This window comes from Onychostruthus taczanowskii, unplaced genomic scaffold (genome assembly GCF_017590055.1).
Source record: "Onychostruthus taczanowskii isolate IOZ18803 unplaced genomic scaffold, ASM1759005v1 scaffold20, whole genome shotgun sequence".
NCBI classification, from domain to species: domain Eukaryota; kingdom Metazoa; phylum Chordata; class Aves; order Passeriformes; family Passeridae; genus Onychostruthus; species Onychostruthus taczanowskii.
Window position 1 is genome coordinate 10,399,073 of NW_024499240.1, and position 18,763 is coordinate 10,417,835.

The 18,763-nt window shown below is 40.9% G+C and overlaps 1 protein-coding gene across 2 annotated transcripts in view; it reads right to left on the reverse strand.

The window, feature by feature from the left end:
• Nucleotides 1-18,763, reverse strand: part of PLEKHM3 (pleckstrin homology domain containing M3) — an 83,830-nt gene that overhangs the window by 20,181 nt on the left and 44,886 nt on the right. For both annotated transcript variants that reach the window (XR_005952549.1, XM_041403341.1), the window contains exon 6: nt 8,931-9,088. Coding sequence is in view for 1 of the 2 variants with exons in the window: in XM_041403341.1 (XP_041259275.1) it covers nt 8,931-9,088 (158 nt within the window). In the remaining variant the exon portion in view is untranslated. The remainder of the gene's footprint in view (nt 1-8,930; nt 9,089-18,763) is intronic.

Sequence of the window (18,763 nt, forward strand, 5' to 3'; positions counted from 1 at the left end):
CTCAGCCTTTCAATGCAAATATCTGTCTGTAGTGATGAGTTGTCACTACAGCTTTGTAACCAAAGGAAAAAGTAAAAGGAGGACTGTCAGAGGTAAAAAGTCTTAGATTTAAGTTGGATAATCAAATAATAATATCAACAAAACATGAAACTTTAGAGTAATCCTGATACACAAACAATGGGTGTTGGTCACCCTTGGTGATTCTGTAGCACATCTTGAAAAGCCTTGCACTTTTTTTTCCTTTCTTGTAGCTATTGTAGTCAAATGACTACGTAAGAATCCAAGTGCCCATTGTTATAACTTTAGTGGGGTTTTTGTTGGTGTGCTTTGAACCTATTTTTCATAGAAATAACGTTCTTGTCTTCAAGACTGTGAAGAAAAATTAAAAACGTGAAGAAAGAAACCCCCAAAAAGTGAGAAGCCATAAGGCATGTGGTCTGACAATACTGAGAGAAGTCCATAAGCTAACACAACCTGTTAGCTATATTGGCTGCATCTCACCTCTAACTTTTAAAAAAACTGTTCCTGGTCTGGCTGCACTTGAAGTTTTATACATGGGTCCAAACATGGTGTAAATTGTAATAACTGCAGAGCTTTAAGAAGGCTGTGCAGAGATTTAAGGAGGCACATTTCTACCTAGCATAAAGTGATATATCTACTGGCTTCTGTGCTCTCTTGCAGTAAAACTTGACTGTTGCATTTCTCAGTCCAGCTACAGTCTAAATCTGGTTTTGCATCAAGAAACTGGCACATGCAGAGATATTTACAATTTCTGTGCTCAGAAAGTGTGTTATTGCCCTTATCCACTGAAGCACACACATGCATGCTGAGGACTCATATCCCACTGATTTCTTTGGGATTACTGATCTGCCTTCCATTAAGTGTGCTTACGTGCTTTGCTGGGTTGGGATCTCCACAAACAGACACACTAATGGGCAAAGAAGAGACAGAAGACAGCAGTGTCTTTAAAACTTTACACCACTCTGAACTGACACTAATGGTGATTTTATCAAGCTAATTCTCCCTTGTTAGTCAGCAGTTTACAGTGCCCTGGAAGTTGCTGGAGGGTAATGATTGATGAGGAGAGTAATTTTGTGCTCTCACATTACCACCCCCTATGCTAGCCTAATATTTCTCTACAGCATGCATGGAAATGACAGAACGTATCAGAAATTACTGCTGAAATGGATTGAGCAGGATGAGAGAGGAGCCAGCACACCTGGTCTCTCAAGTCAAAGGCCATCAGCAGAGCAAACAAAGATTGATGGTGTTCAAATTAATATGAATTAATTTTTCAGAAATAAGGTCAGTGGAAAAGATTAACAAACTTTTTTCCCATTGCTTAAAATCAAAACAGAGAAAAACTGTCTGAACTGTTACTCATTAGAGCTGGTGCAGTAGCTGAAGCTGTGCCCAGGACCCCACACTGTCAGGCACTAAGCAGAGGCAGAGCAAACAGCCAGCCCTGATCTCACAGTCCCTGCAGTGGCACCACTGCTGCCATCCTGGGTCTATTGTGGTGCCCTCTGACCGCTGATCTGAAGACCTATTTTCTGCCTTCTCTGGTGAAGATTGGGCCCAACCAAGGGGTCCAAATGACAACAAAGCAGCAGCCTAGAGGAAGGGTGCTCTGAGCTGGAGAACAAAGCTGCACAGGAACAAGTAGAGAGGACACCCATTTCAGCCTTCACTGCCAAAGTCACCAGGGCAGGAGGGCAATGCTGATCTTGCCCTGCCTTTGTGCAGCTGGCAAGTCATTCCTGTTAAAGTGGTGGAGCTATACTACCCCTAGCTACCTACACAGCTCTGCTTTTCCTCATATCAAATACAGTCAATCCTAACTGGCCCTGGAATGCCAATTGGTTGACCATTTCTAACCTCACTGCATTACAGTGATACCAAATCCTCCAACATTGTATTCCTTTTCAGAATATTACAAACAGATTGCTTCCTAGTTAATTCTGAGATCTAATTTTATCTCCACATGTGAATTTCATAGGGTCTTTTGTTGTTTTCAAGCCTCAGTATATTAAAATGATTTTATTTCTCTGGAGAAATAAAATATATTTTGTAGCCTATGAAAGGCTCACTTAATAGTTCACTACACCTACTTATCTTTCCCTTAACCCTTGTTGTTGTCACAGGTAATTCACAGTTCAGGTGCTATTTCTGAATCCTGACTTATTCTTTGTCTAGAGGCCAAAAAGTCCCTACATCCTTTGTGAGAATGCTATTCACCACTGATAATAAGCTGATGAGCCCATAGCCATTCAGGCCTTTCATGTTTCCTTCTTTAATGAATGATATTGTGACACTGCACATTAATAGCATCTTGCTATTTTTCAAACAGTATTTGAAGACTTACTGAACACTGCATGTTGTTTTCACACAGACTTGCAGTCTTCTAAGAAGGCAGCTGAAATAGCTTCCTCTCTATTTTGGTGTTTTTTGGTTTTTTTTTCCTCTTTCCTGACCTAACTCAATTTCTGTTGAGACTTCAGGGGGTGTTTTATGTTTTAAGGATTTTTTACTTGTATGGAATAAAAAAATGCAGAGAATAATTCAGTTCTCTAATTAATTTCTATTGCACTGGAAAGTGTAAGAGAAAGGGCAAAGCTCTCCACAGCCAGAAAGTCATTACAATGCTCTTATTATTATCATCACTAGTGACAAAAGAAAAGGCTTTCTACATTAAAAGCATATAATCATTCCTTGTATGCTGAGGAAATGACAAAGTTAGTATCTCCCATTAAGTCTGGGCATTTGAAAAATATCAATATTTAGTCAATGGCAAATTCTGGCGTGTTCTTTTCATGCTTCCCATCTATTTTTCCCAGGACTATAGCTCAAGTAATTCTAGATGCTGCATAACCAATTGATTATGCTCATATTTATCCCCTGTACTGCACCACCATTAAGTGCCACCATTAGGTGCCTGAAGTGGAGGGCACAGCACGAAGAGGCCCCGAAGTCCTTTCACCTTAAACAGACAAAAATGAAGCAGAGATGAACAACAGGTGGCCCAGGATGTCATCTGAAAGCCAGGTTTTTGTCTCATAGGAACCATACTGGTTGACAGACTTACCGATGTGACTGATATAAAGGTGGGATGAAGCTGCTGGAACCACCAAGGTTTATTAGGATACCTTCAGTGCCATGCACAGGGCCTGGCTGTACAGATACAGCACCATTCCCACCTCACAACAAGTGAGAAGTGAACTGGCTTGCTCAAGGTCAGCCACGATCTCCTAGCAGAGCTGAGAAGGGCAAAGAGCTCCCCTGTCTCATTGCAGTGCCATATTCACCCACCACCCTTTCTTTGTAATTTTATATATTAGCTTTCATTTTTTCATTTTAAAAACTTGCTTTCTTTGTGACAGACCTTGCACACCTTTGATCAAGTGAGTAATCCCTTGAAAGGAATTTCAGCAAGGATTTGATTTAGGGCTGAACCCTTCATGCATAAACTCTTCAGTTTCTTCGTTCCTGCCATGAAGAGTAAAAGCAGGATTAAATGGGGTTATTCATTATGTTTTCCTTAGATGATGCTAAACATTCACCAGGCACCCAAAACACAAAACCACCTGTAACTTGGCTATTAAAAAGCCCCAAAGAGCAAACCACACTGGCTGAAGTAAGCCCTGGCTGGGGATTCCAGCATGATTACCATCCCACACTACACACATGTGCCTGTCTGCAGGCATTTCGGAATTGCTCAGCTGTGAATATCATAGACAGGCCCTTCAAACCCTGAGCCTTTAGCAGAACACAAAGAAAAGGAAAAAGGACTGGCCTGTGTTCACTTACAATACAAAAAAAGCCCCAAAGGCAATCAATGCCTGACACACACGTGCAGCAATATTATTCCAGTTGCCTAGGAACCAATGCAAGTAGCCTGCCTAGGGAGGGATGCCCACATGGTAAACAAATGGAAGGAAGTTGGCACTAATATGACATTGATTGAACATTCTAGTTAAAAACCACTGTGACATGAGGCAAGTAAAACCAACCTCTAAAGCTAATTCAGTTGCAAAAGACAATACTTGATGAAAAAGCTGGTATACTTTATTGTTTTCTGTTTACATCTTCCAGATAATATTACTGTGCTACCCTGCACAAACAAAAATAAGACAATCTGGGCCAGAAGATTTTGATCAGTTCTGACATATTCAGGTGAAATTAGATTACCAAGAGAACTTAACATCTACTTCAGTGTCTACATTTCCTCGAAGAACTGCTGAGCAGATCACTTCAGAGTGCTTTGAACTAGCTATCAGCGTCTGATAAGCTAAACTCTTTCAAAAATTAGGTACTAAACTACTGGCACAACTCAGGTGAGCCTGGGGAAGGCTTTCTAGCAAAAGACAAACCAATGAAAGCAAGAGAGAAAATGATGTACTTTGAGTGATGCCTTTGACTTGTGCCAAGGTATTTCCTGCAAATACTATGTACTGCATATTTCAGTCCCTCCACCTAACATCTATTTTCAACATTCTCCCAAATGCTCAAAGTTACATTTTTCCAGTGACACAGCATCCATAACACAGTAAGCTGTAAGTTTGCACAGCCCCAGAGCCTTTAGTAGGCCTTGTCACTATGTGCAAAGTACATTCACAGGTCTTATCAGGATGGTGGCCAAAGATTATGGAGGCATCCAAGCTGGTTGATACAGTCAAGCCTGTTCTGTGGCACGTCTATTTTAAACTTGGGGCTTCTGGTTTGCATCTTAAAAGGTCTACATGTCTTAACTGATCAGCAGAACAAATTAACTTAAAGTGAAAACAGTTTAGCCTTGATAAATGAATATGAACACAAAAGACCAACTCTCCATGGTTCACATACATCTACAGTCAGCACATAAAAGGAAAGGAATGGATTAAATTGTTCTTAACAAGCAAGTAACTTTACCAGCAAAACACAACAAATTTAATTGCCTGTGAAAGTAATCATTAGGACGATGACAGGCATGACCAAAACTTTATTAAATGGGTAACATAATCTTAATCATAACCATGATTGCTTAATTATCTGATGGGACAGAAAGCATGTTTTAACAAATTCTATTCTCATTCCAAAGGTAATTTTCTCAGTATTCCTTAAGATTTGAAAATTGTTAAAAATTGTTCTAAGTTATAAAACAAATACAGCCACTACTACAGACAACAGCATCACTACCCAGACTTCACTTCCGTTGTTTGGTTGTTGGGTCTTTTTTTAATTTTAGGAGAAAGAAACAAAACCTCTTCCCCACATTAGTGAAGAACAAGCAAAATCAGCAACTTGAGGGGAAGTGCCTGCTTGCTAATGGATAAGGATAGCTCTAACAAGCCAATTTACAGTCAAGGATATTTGAAGTCATTGCACAACACCTGTAAATATAACATAAGTGATATAATATGATAATTTTATATGTTTACTCACTAAATTTACGCCCGGGGCAAATTTAGCCCAAGAAATACAACAGTATTTCAGTTTGTTTAAGTTGCCAGAACTCCAGCAAAAGCAGAGCTCTCAGAGTTTACATTAGCTGCAAATTTGGTCTGTGAAATGTGCAATTAATTCAAGAGGCTTTAAATAGTTCTCATAATTTAAAGGCCTTCAAAAACAAGGTGAAATTGTGAAATTTTGAAAGAACTTTGATTAAGTATTATATAAATATGGGTGAGAGAGAAAAGAGAGAAATAAGGGACAGAAGAATCAAACTGACTGGAAGAGGCATCAAAAGGATGGGACAATTTTTAAGAAACTGTTTAACTACTGAATCACAGCTTTCATTAAGATCTGTGCAGAATGGCCACCTCCCAAGAACAGCCAGAGAAAGGATGTATCATTAGAAAGCTTATGACTTTGTGAGCCCACCCTTACATTCAAGGCAGCAAACTGTTGTGCTGCATTGTTGAGCAGGATGTAAAGAGCCTGCCAAGCACAGCCCACAGACCCGCTAATTAAGTGAACTGATTGTGTTTGTTTTGGAACCGTTTGCCAACAAAGGAATGTGTCACACTGATTAGTGAGAGAAGGGTATGTAATATATGTGTATTCAAACCCTGAGGAGTGCATAACCCAGGTATTCACTCTGTTTGCCCAAGGACTGACAAAAATGACTCTCAAGCAAATAACCAGACCAAAGAGAAACTCCAGCCCTCAAGAGGGGCCCTCTTTTTCTCTCAGCTGTATCTATCTAAAGAATACCCATCCTTCATAAATTCCTACTGAACACTGTGCCAGAAACTGCTGAGAATATTTTGGAGAGAAAAAATCTCTTCACCTCAAAGCTGACCTAAGAGACCATGAGGATGGAAAGTTAACAGCCAACTGAGAACCACCTTGGAATTGTAAAGGCCACTCTGACAGCTGTCACTCTCCTCTCCAAAGAGCAAAAAAGGTCAGGGAGGTAGCCAAAAATCCAAACACCAGCTCAACATAGACATACATATATACATACACACATGCACAAAAGCAGGCTTCACTTTTCAAACATGCAGTAAAGAACTGAAGTTTGCAAAAGATGTCATGCACCCGCTTTTGAATATTTCTAACCTAACAGCCCAGCTTGCTGGTAGAGTTAATAGCTCAAAAGTGAACAAACATTCAAAATGCAAAAAGAAAAACGTGGTCTTCAGAGTTCAGCAGCTCTTTCCTCCTCAACTCACCAGCATCAGCCAGGGTACCTGGCAGTCCACTATTGTGAACAAAATATGAATACTGTGCTGTACATAGCAATTCCAGAAAACAAGGATGGAGAAAAGGGAGTTGTAGTCAATTATCTCTGTACACTGTGGACTCAGAATAGTACAACTAAATCACAAATCTGAGCTGTTTTACTCAGAGCTCTGTATGACAACTGACAATGAAAAATTCTGAACACATTATCAGAATTTTCAGGTATAATTGCAAGTCTTCACATAGACCTTTTATGACTTGCCATTCCATTTGCTACAGGTTACTCTGTACATCCCTCTATTTCTAACTGGCCTCCTCACCTTACCTTGTCTTTTAGTGGTCAGTACACCTAGTTCAGAAATCTCTCTCATCTTCAAGAGATGGAAACAAACACAAAATTCCTCCACCTGGCCTTCTCCCTCGCTGCTTTGGAGCTGATGGAGCTGCACAGTAGCTTTACTGTAAAAGCTCCTCCATAGGCATAACTTGCCTCCAGAGCAAAAATATGGAACTGAAATAATCTGGTGAGTTCCACATAGGTGCATGTGTAGTAACGAGAAAACTAACTAGGAAGGGAAACAGAAAATGCTGGGGATAAAAACAAGGTTTAGTTATAAGGAATACAAAAGGAGTAAGCAGAATGATGAAATAAGAAAGATAAATATTGGAGAACCTTTCATGCTGATTGTGTTTTAATTAAAACCATTAACAAAGACTGCTGTCTTTGGCATGACATCAACCATAACTTCACATTTGTGAACATGAACACAAGTCCTTTCTGGCTTCCAACTCACATAAACACAGGAGCTAGAGCAGCTTCTGTTGGCTTGAATTGCTGACAAATTCTATTTGATTCCAGAGGGTTTTGAACTCTGTAATTGCAAGGTATGTCTGATCTCAGCTGAAGGGCATAGAAACAATATACAGCCAATAATGCTTTTGTGACCAAAAATCCCCCAGACAAATAAAATTTTAATGTAAACTTGTATTCCCAAATGTTCTTTCACAACTCTTATTAATCTTTTGGGAATATCTTCAATCACCTATTATGCAGTCTCCACAGACATCTTATGTTTTATGCCATCTTAGTCTGTCTTTTAACACAGCCTATCTCACCATGCACCTAGATGCATTCTTTCTCAAAAACTGTTTATAAACTCAGCCACATACCTTGTTTGGCTTTTATCCACTGCTTTGTCAATATATTTTTTAGAATAAGACTCTGGAAAAACAATGTGCAAACAACCTTTGAAACTCAGATCAGACTGAAAATCCCTTAAGAGTAGTCCTTGGTTACTTGTAATTTAACATCTTTGTGCATACAAGGGAACGAGATTCTTAACAAACCCTTTTAATAGGCTGCTCCTGATTGTTTCCAAACGTGGGTCCTTGTTTTTTAGCCCTTTCAAATGAACACTTTGGAGAACAAATTATAACAACTGTATTTGAAACAGCCAAAAAAAAAAAACCTTATCTGTGGATGAATGCTGTGCTGTCAGATGTACTGTCTTTCTGTTAAGGGTGGAAGAAAGTATATCTCCTTTATTCAAAATCCAAGACACTACTGAAAAAGAGTAGTAACACTGCTGTGTTGCCAAGTCTGCTTTGGTTTCCTGCATTTTGCTTCTAGGATTCCCATGTGACTCCTGTCCCTGACCTGGCATCAAGTACTCTACATGATCAAAAATAAAGGGGTTTTTTGTTTAGTTTAGGACTCACATACACTTACTTTGCTGCCACCTGAGAATAGCAATATCATTGAAAATAACCTAAAAATCTTGCATACACAGGCACAGAGGAACAAGCAGACAGAGCAGAGAACTAGCCATAACATTTCATGGGGAAGACACTTCAGAATGGATGGTTATTGTTTTATAAGGGATAATCCCTGTACATTATGGGCCCAGTGATACCAGAGAACAGAAAGATGTCTGTGAACACTCCAGAAAAGTAATTTGGCTTTTCAGGACACTTTGCAAACTCAGAAGAGCTTTGGATAAATCACACAGTGTGATGATACTGTGAGCTCTTCCCTTTCTGAACAGCTGTTCTGAGACTTACAGAATCTTGGGAAGTAGCACTTCTCCTTTGTTCCCACATTTGTCCATGGTGGCCTCCCTGGAGCAGTGATCTACTGTAGCTACCCAGAAATGTGCATTAGTGGACTCTAGTCCCTAATTATTTAAATAAAAGGTCACGAGGCTGATAATCCTCCAGGCTTTAACACTCAAAACAAATGTATGACTGACATTACCACATTGGAGTACCTGCTTGTAGAAATGTCCTCAAAGGGGTAAAGGATTTCTCCATTGTTGCAAATCTCACAGATGAAACCCTTTTGGCTACAAAGGCTGCAGCTGTACACATGAGAGGTGGCAAATTTGATCACCTTCCCCAGGAAAGGAGCCAGCTTTCCTTCAATGACCTGGAATGAGAATTCAATACTGAATGAAACCCCACAGAAATAACCAGAATGACCTGAAAGACAGACAATACTTATTACTACAGAAATGTAGGTACATGCTGTTGGTTAAAACAAGAGGAAAGTTACTTCCCAATAATTATAGCTCCATGAAATAGTTGTCATTGAAACAGCAATGATCTAAACATGAAAACTACTATCTATTTGTAAATCTCTACATGGCAATAACAAAATATTGTATGAATATGCATTCATACAATAAGGCACAAAGAAGTAAACAGGAAATAAGTCTAAGGCTTCCACATTATCTCTGACAGCTATGAATACTGCCTTACAATTTTCACTTCTTACTTTTTTACGCACATATCACTGTTTTGGTTGTTTCTTTTCCTTCAAAGCACAAGGTTTTGCACACATTTTGTGAATAGAGTCCTGGCTTTAGTCCTTTAGTAGGACTGTGTTTCTCACTGAGAACCATTCAAATATAATGTTCTGCTCCTTGCCAAAATAAATAACTTCTTAGGTAAAGTCTTAAAGAGAAGCTTGTTGGGTTTTTTTTTTCCCCTTTAGTGTCCAGCTCTCAAATCAAGAAGTCCCAGAGAATTCTGCTAGACCATGAGAAGTGATTAGCACTCCTCATGTTGGTGTGGAAAAAATGACCAAACCTTAAACCACAACACTCATCTAAATTTGTGACTTGCAGACAATGTCTCAATAAGGGGTGCTATTCAGGCAAAATACTTTCCATTCAGATCAAACTTTTAGAGACTTTAAGGAATTCTGCTGCTGAAGGGAAGAATGAAGATGGAATAAGGCCCTAAGTGTATATTCTTCTCTTCTGGGCTTCCTGTGGTCTGAATGGCAGCTTGCCAGATTAGTGATAGAAATGTATCATGGGATTTGATAACAACCTCTCGTAAAAAGGATAAAGAATGCAGTAATTGCTGACTGAAGAGTTGCACGGGGCTGTGCCCTGGAACCCAAGAGTGGGGAGTTTTACACTTAAATGAGTGTCACATTCAGTTCAGGCGCTCCTTCCCTAAATATGGTAACACACCACTAGTAATTTGGGTTAGGTGGAACCAAATCTAGAGAAAACAGAGATATCAACACAAAGAACAACAGAGAAGCAAAGCCCAGGTAGTAAGGAAATAAATTTGTGTTCCAGGGCAACTTCCTGCCCACTAGCCAAGAAAGCCACTACTAACAAATACAACTGGAAAAGGAGGTGCATGGGGAGTGCTGGTGTTGATGGCAGCGAATGGCACAGGCTGAAATGTGCCCCTTCTTTGCCTTCAGCTCCAGCCTGCTAACAACACCTGCAACAACAGGAAGCAGCAATGTTATTGCTACTACTGCAGATAGGACATCTGCTCATGTCAGAGGAAAAATGACGTTCCTATTGCATCCTGGTATAGGAAGATCCCCTTCAACCACAATATAAACAATGCAGAGAAGCTGCTGCATGAAAAAATGAAAATGAAGCCACAGTTCAAGGTAGTGATACTGCTAACCTTCTAACAGATGGTCAGAAGCTAATTTAGCTCCCCTAGGCTAGGGTTTGTTTTTCATTTTGAAGGAAGAAATATTTTGCTTGCAGACTCCACAGTTACAGAGGGGAGACATGGAAGTTGACAACATTCAATAAACAGAAAGAAAGAAACAGTGAAACCAGTCAGCTAGTGACAAGGCTACAGTCACCCTCCAAAAACCCACTGAGGCACTAATAGATGAAATACACATAGAAAGATAATAAATAAACCACAATGCATAAAAATTTTCCAGAGCATTTTCATGCTCTGACATGCTATAGCAGTCACCTCAGGCCACAACTGCTCAGCTTAAAATGTCAGGCTAAAGACACAGTGCAAACAAACTCTCTGAATCTGAACTAACGTCACTGTCAGCAACGATTTAAAAGTTAAATATCAGAATAGAAGTAACACTTTATATAATGTAATAAACACAATTATCATAATCTATTACCTTCCTAAGCACTGGGGGTGAATTTAAAACTACAAGGAACAAAAACTTTCCTGTGCTGAAGAGTTCACAACCTAAGCAAGACACATCGAGTGGGCAGCTGCCCTGAGGAGATGATGTTATTTGTCCCTCTTTTTTTATTTATTTATATGGCTTGTTGTAGCACTGTAGAGGGGGGCTTGTTATTCTGGCCACTGCAGACATACAAGGAAGATGATATCTTCAAAGAGCCATGCATGCCAATTTTGCAATGTGAATTACAGGCCATTTTACTGTATTACAGGAGGAAGACAAAATGCAGCATCAAATCGATGTTATCACTGGTTTTAGCATCTGCAAATTTTGTGTTATTTTGTTTCATCAGAGACCTCAAGGCTATACACAGGCTGATTTTTCCTTGCAGCCTTATCTCATTCCTGTTTGTAGCTAATAAGTATAAAATCCTCATCTCCATTTATGCTAGGCAAGCAGAGAGGAAGATTCCTATTTGCTGTCCCAAGTCTACTTGCTGTCTACTCACTGTTTTGTGGTAACAGTTTCACAGTGAGTGCTTTATAGCTTGGGAAAAGGAGCACAGAACGTATCACCAAAGGTTTTAAAACTTCTCCTGTTTTAAAACAGTTTAAAACTGCCAAAGGTCCAGAGTCAGTCAGTTTAGACATCCCAGAACTATGATGGAAGAGTTCCAGGATGTTCCCAGTTGCTAGAATCTGATTTTGAGTTTCAAGGAAACATAAGTGATTAAAGAATAGAAGTGTGATAGTCAAATATAATGCATTATCCAGATATCATGGAAATTATGGGAGGAAAAGAAAGACCTCAAGAGGCTGTCTTGGCAGAGCCACTGATATTTACATCACTCTTTACAGCTGTATCTGTTCCTCAAGCCTTTCAGTGATGAAGACTTCACAGCCCCCATGCAGTCTAATCCAGCACCCGTCTGTTCTCACTGCTGGAGCCACTCCTAAGCTTTGACCCGAACCTTTCCTGAGAACATTTCAGTTTACAAAATAAGTTTATGAAACAGTGAAACTCTGAAATCACACACTACAAGCTGCAGAAAAGTACATCACATTTCACAAGTGTTGCAATTTAGCATAAAACTAAATTAAGAGTATGCCAAAGGAACAGAAACCAAAATTTTCACCCTTGACTAATCTCTTCAACATAGGGGATGCCTCAGCATACACCTGGCAAAGGATTAAAAATATATGCCTGTCTCTTAAAAAGAAAAAAAACATCAAGCTGACATTAAAATTTTGCTGTGTTCAGGTTGTCTTCTACTTACAGCACACATAAAGAGCAAGGTATGTTTCTAATCCAAACTCTCTGCAGAGGAAGCAATTTTTTAATTGGTCAAAACTATGGGTGAGAGGTGGTTAATGATGGCATCCCAGTCAGCAAATGACAGAGGGTACAATGCAGCTTCTTCTTCCTTAACTGGTCAAGGAATCCATCCCAACATCACTGCGGACACAGGGCCATGCTTATCACTGCTGTACCTGGAATACACTGGGGTACACTACTTGGTGACAACAGAAGGAAAACAGTTGTGTTCAGAAGTCCAAAGCAAGCTGTGTCTCTGAATAGCCCCAGTGTTCAGATCAGAATCACTGTTCGTCTCTCTGGATCAGGAAAAACATTTCTCTAAGCTTCCACAAGACAGAAAGCCATGGCTTTGCACACAGCAGCTCCTGTGTGTGTCACATTAGGGATTGTATAAAAATACACACCCACATGTACATACATAAAAGCCAGGCCCTGCCCTCAAAGCACTTACAATTTAAACCAGCAAAGCAAACACTGCTTTTTACAGTAACTGCCACATATCTTCCACCTGAAATGGGACAAGCTGTGTTTTGGAGGAGCCTCCCATACAGGTTCCCTGCCCACACTGCAGACTATCCCTCTGGCCAGAGTTTGGCTTCAGATGCAAGAGCTGCCAGGAAGAAAGGAGAAACCAGGAAATCCAGCAGGAGCAGCTACCTGCCCCACTGCCCAGCCTCCTGAACCCAGCCTGGGAAAGATCAAGCTGTTCTGAAGAACAAGAGGGGAAGGCAGAGACTTGTCTGCAACAATGGAAGAAACAAAGGGGTACAAGTATCTGAACACATGCTGAAAGGGTGCTGGCACAATTATTTTAAATGATTTATGAAACAGAGGCTTCTCATACACGTCAATGTTATGAATAAAGGTAAATAAAACTTTCTTCTTGGAATATCTTTGTGTTCAGCTGGGGAGCAGTATAATTCTGAAGAAACAATTGCACAGGATAAGTGAGGTGAGGGGAAAACACAAGGACTGTCAAACAAGCCAGCGCTGGCAAAGGCTGTGAGAGTCTTTGTGCAGTGGGAAGGCAGGACACATGCACTGGGCTATGTGTTTCCTGATTCACCAGCAAGACACAAGATAAAAGGCAGCAGTGGCTGTGCTACAAGCTGAAGTCCCTTTGGATACATCACATTAATATGATTATGAGGGCAATGCATGATCAGTCCAAATTTAACTATTTGTCAGGAGGGCTGCTCAGCCCCAGAGGCTTCCTGATCCTTCATTCAAAGACTGGAAATTCCTCATAGTTCACTTGCTCTATCAAGGTGATGTTTTCACAAACAAATGGACAGCCAGGTGTTCCCAGCAAACAATACCTGCAAAGGCCATAGACCAGAGCAATCCACCAAGCCAGAGTGGCCCACTGTGTGCAGAACAGGGCTATTGCTCACAGACAGGTTTCAGGAGCAGCAGGTGTTGCCCAGGGGCCTGTGACCAGAGTCCCTGCGTCTGACCTTTACAACACATTTCTGAGCCACAGCACTGCCCTGCGCTGCAGGGAAGGCACTCCCTCATCTCTGGCACATGCTGAGTTCCAGATTTGTCCTGACTCCATCTCTCATCCTGGTTCCCTGGGCTGAGCACAGTGCTGGCAGAAGTCCAGCTCTGAAGGTCCCACGGCCCAGACCCTGCTGTGCCTCCATGCAGCACAAACCCCCAGCCCCCATCACACACAGCAGAGAAGTCAAGTCACTTTGTCTTCCCTGTTCAGTCAACAAAAACTCCTTGTATGAGAACCTACTTACCAGGATGAAGGAGGATTGCACAAACCAGTTCCATGGGAGAGCAATGTCGTGAACATGGTGTTGCAATATATGCTTTCATATTAAAAACCAAACTAGAAAAGTGGCCAAGGGAACAGTGGCAGAACTTCTCAAGTCTGCTGAGAGTTTTAACCCAGAGATGGTAACCTAAACTCATGACTTGTAATAACTTTCTGTTTGGGAAATAGAGCAATACCAAAAACTAGGCATGAAAAAACCCTATTACAAAACTAGAGTTTGTTCCAGTTCCTGAGAGTTGTTCAAATTACAAAAGACATTAATAGAAACCTCTGGCTGGGACTAAGTTGACAAGCAATCAAATAGTGATTAGACAAGGCAAGCATGCAACACCCCTCCTAATTCAGGCTGTGTCATTTCCACAGATGTAATATCCCAACAACTTTAGCAGGAACTAGGGAGAGATGTGTAAAAACAGAAGGACAAATGAGTTAGCTGTAATCCACCAGCACTTCAAGTAACACCTGCAATAGCCTTCCACCCACCTAGCAGATCAGGGCCACAGAAATACCCAAACTTTGCATCATGGCCACATAAATCAGCACTGAAGTCTATCAGATATGATGAACTTTCTGGACAGGAAAGAAAAACAGTACAGTTTTCAGACATTTCTGAGGTCAGTGAGTGTTTGTTTTGAGGGCAGGGCTCCTGTCAGCATTGCTAGATAAGAAGCAAAAGGTACTGAGTAAGACCTCCATCCCTGCAAGAGTCTATGTTGTGAATTTGAGTGAGAGTCATCAAAACCCCTACCCTGTCTGTGCATTTGTATCCACTTCCAAAAGTGCAGTAGATGCTTACATAGAATGGAGGTCATAAATACCTTTGATCACCCACATTAGGATTGTCAGAAGAGACAGTAAAGGGAATACAGCTTGCTGAGCCTTCAGATCCACTCTTTTGCTCAATGTGAGAAACTGCAAAGGTTAAGAAGTCTAGATTCTCAACAGTATCACGATATATTACAACCACACAAAGTGTTTCTGGATTAAAATACTTTTAAAGTTTTTAAATTTGCCACTCTGAGTAATTCCTACCATATGACAATAAAAGAAAAAATCTGACACAGTCTAAACAAAAAATCCCTTATTAAGATCCAAGATAATGGAGAATCAATAGATGAAGGATATTTTAACAGAAGCTATCCAGAATTTAAGAGTAGGAAGATAAATCTACACACATCTTTGGGTAGATATTCTGCTAGCTCTAGCAGAAGGGGCAATCAACCAGAGGCATCATGTAACAGTGTGCCTGTAAACACTGTCAGTTCACTGTGGCGAAGTGATCAGGGAATAAACACTGATATGGGAACTCATGAAATGTCCCCAGCGCTCCTGAATCTTTAGATTGAGACCTGCAATTTCCTCAGGTATCAGAAGCACTAGAGGAAACTCTGGTTATTATCCCCATAAAGGAGAACCTGCTGCTACTGCTCTGCCTAAGAGCCTGGCCACCAAGGTTAAGTACTCCAGGTAAAGTGGTAAAAATACTGTAAAACTCAGGTTCTGTATTCCTGCCACTGTGAGACAAGCTAAATTTGCCAAATGGCTTTGTGACCCCACCCTTGTAAATCAGCTTGTTAATCATTATCGTCATAGAGATGATAAAGTTGTTTTATGAGCCAACACTGAAGCAGTAACATTAACTACTTATGCAGGGACTGGTGTATTTCTCTGCAGATAACATTTATTAGAAGCCACTTTCTTTAAAGACACAGGTTTGTTCATAACCTCCTTTTGGAGCACTGAGCAATATGTCCCTCTTATTCCTCCAGTCTGATCTACATGTCAGACACAAGTGATGCCTGGAGGGTATGGGTTAAGTGATATGAAATCCCTAAAACACCTTGAACTACTGGTTCAAATCTAAACTGGATTGTCCTGGCCTCTCCTCCTGACAGAACAAAATTTATGATTATTTCTCAAGGCCAGACACACACTTGGCTCTATCTGAGAGACAGACATAGACAGAATTTGCCAGGAGGCACTGACGTAATGCAGAAGAGACACGAAAAGCCAAGAGGCACTGAGAAAATAGAAGGGGTGGTGGACATGAAACTCATTCATGATCCCCAATTACGTAAATTGAAGAGATAGAAAGTACTTTAATTCAGAGGAATAATGTCACAGGCATGTCTGGCAGAAGGCAGCTACCTGAAGGAGCAGACAACAATTGTGGACAGCTTTCCACCATCCTCTACAGAAAAGGTTTCTGCCCTCATTGGTTGTTTTCTTTCTACCTCTCCAGAAACAGCTAGTCTGAATAATGCCTTTTCCTAACAAATTCAGAGGTAAGCTCCAACTTTGCCTGGATGTTAAAGCACCACAGAGAATATGCTTCCTGGACTGAATGAAAGGGCAATAAAATGTCCTGAAGAGACTGTCTTCAATGCATCACTTGGATGCTCACTACCCTTCAAATTCTACCAGTGGAAGCTTTGTGGAGGAGGACTAAACATTCAATAACCTTTCTTCACCTCCAGGACAGATGAGAAACATGCTTTTAAAGGAGCTACCAGTGATACAAGAAAACAGGTCTAGAAAAAACACCTTTAGAAACATCCAGTTTGTTCCTCTCCCTCCAGCACAACCAAAATGTCTGTCAGACTTGCTTAGAAACTTCTCACCAGAGAGATACCACAACTGTCAAGTACTCAGAACAACTGGAAAGTTGTTCCTAATGCCTGCCTCAGATCTTTTGCTGTGGTCAGGATCTTTACTTTACACTCTACCTCCTATCCTTACATTGCAACATCTATTTCAGAAACCATTTTCTGACAAATTCTCTTGTCTGTCACAGGTAATCTTTGTCACAAACCAGGACAAGCAAAAGTGGACTGGGGTGCAGGAAAAATACAATGATTGCCTTTCCCTATTTGTTTACTGGATAACAAGCAGGTATTTTCTGCATTCATTAAACATGCAAGTTGGCCATTAAAGCCGAAATGGTAAATGCAAGCTCTGCCCCACGAAGATTTCAGTGGGTTCAGGACTTCTGTGATAAAAACACAGACTTGGAAACAAGCATGCTACAATATGCTTAGCTAAGGATAATGCAAGTTGCAGAGAAAATAAAGGGAAAACATTCCCTGGCTGGGAAGTTCCCAGTCATTTATATCTAGGGAACAGACAATGCTTGTGGACTGCTAATTTCCTTGAGGATTTTTTCTCTTCCGTTGGCCAGATTCTTAACATCACAAATTCTTGTTATAATTTCAATGCACAATTAATCTTTAGTTCAGAGGAAAAGGAAATGGAAGGAGGAAGGATGATCATGAGGTAAAAGTTGCAGAGGGACAGATATCAGATCTTTTGTCCAATATACTACTTAGCTGGTTTTCCTTGCTCCATTTTGACTCTCAGTCACCTCTTTCAGACTGCCTGTCTTGTTTATTTAAATTACAGGTGATTTAAGGGAAGAATGATCTCTTACTATTTGTGTGCATGCACGCTACAATCAGTCACTGTGCACTGCTATACAACAAATTAAAGAAGAATACAGCAGTAACTTCAGTTGTGACAGACATGCTACGGGCCACAATCCCAGCTCCCAACAGCAAGAGTGATACCACCCCACCCTCTCCCTCCTCTTCCCTTTACATCCTCCACAGGTCCCTTGCTGTCCCAAAAGCCTGTTCAGCCTGTGGTACAGGTGGCAGCAGGGTGGGCAGGAGCAGGTGAGCCAGGGACTCCGTTCACCCAGTGCTGACACCAGCATGCATTGTGCTGCACTAACTCATCACCCACACAGGGCAGAGAGCAGCCCGAAAGGAAACCCTGCAATAAACACTGCAAAGAACAAAAAGAACCTCACAAAACCAACTGCCAAATAAATCAAACTAAAGCAGAACAAACTAAAGGAGTGAGATTTGAATAAACAGAAATCAGAAGCCCCCTTTGACTTGTTTGCATCAGGCAGTCTGCACTGAAGGCAAAGCCATTTGCTGTTCACAGTCCTTCTGGAGTAAACCCCTAAATATGTTTGATTTGCTGTTAGAGAGATACTCCACAAACTAGCCCCTAACTAAAACAGGCACTGGGAAGAGGAAGGAATACAAGGTCAAGAACAAACACTGCTAATCTCTGAAAAGCACACATAGGCAGGGGGCAAGGTGAAGATGGAGTTTTACATTGGCTGGGGGAGAGGAAAAACAAACTGGTGACAGTTCAAGTCAATTTATAGCAGGAGAGAGAGGATGACAAGGTTCCTTCAAGCCCTCCCCCACTCTTCTCACTGAAAGGAAGAAATGCCCGAGATTTCAGCAGGTCTCTGGATGCAAGCTGACACAAGTGAAGAGGAGATGGAATTGTCTCAGCATAAACAACATGACTGGAAATCACCTGTGCCAGCTCCCCTGCCAGCTCTGCAACACGACACACACTCACTGTGTTCCAATCATCTGTCCTCCTTTCTCCTTCCCTCAAGCTTTACATGTCAATTTTGTCACACCCCAAGCTGCAGTTGATCTTGTTGCAGGGATGAATTATAGGTTGTTTTAAGAAAAAGGTATTCAAGCAAAGGTTAAAGGCTGTTTTAATCAAACAATGTTGAAAGAGTACCAGGAATTTGGCTGGTAGAAAACAGA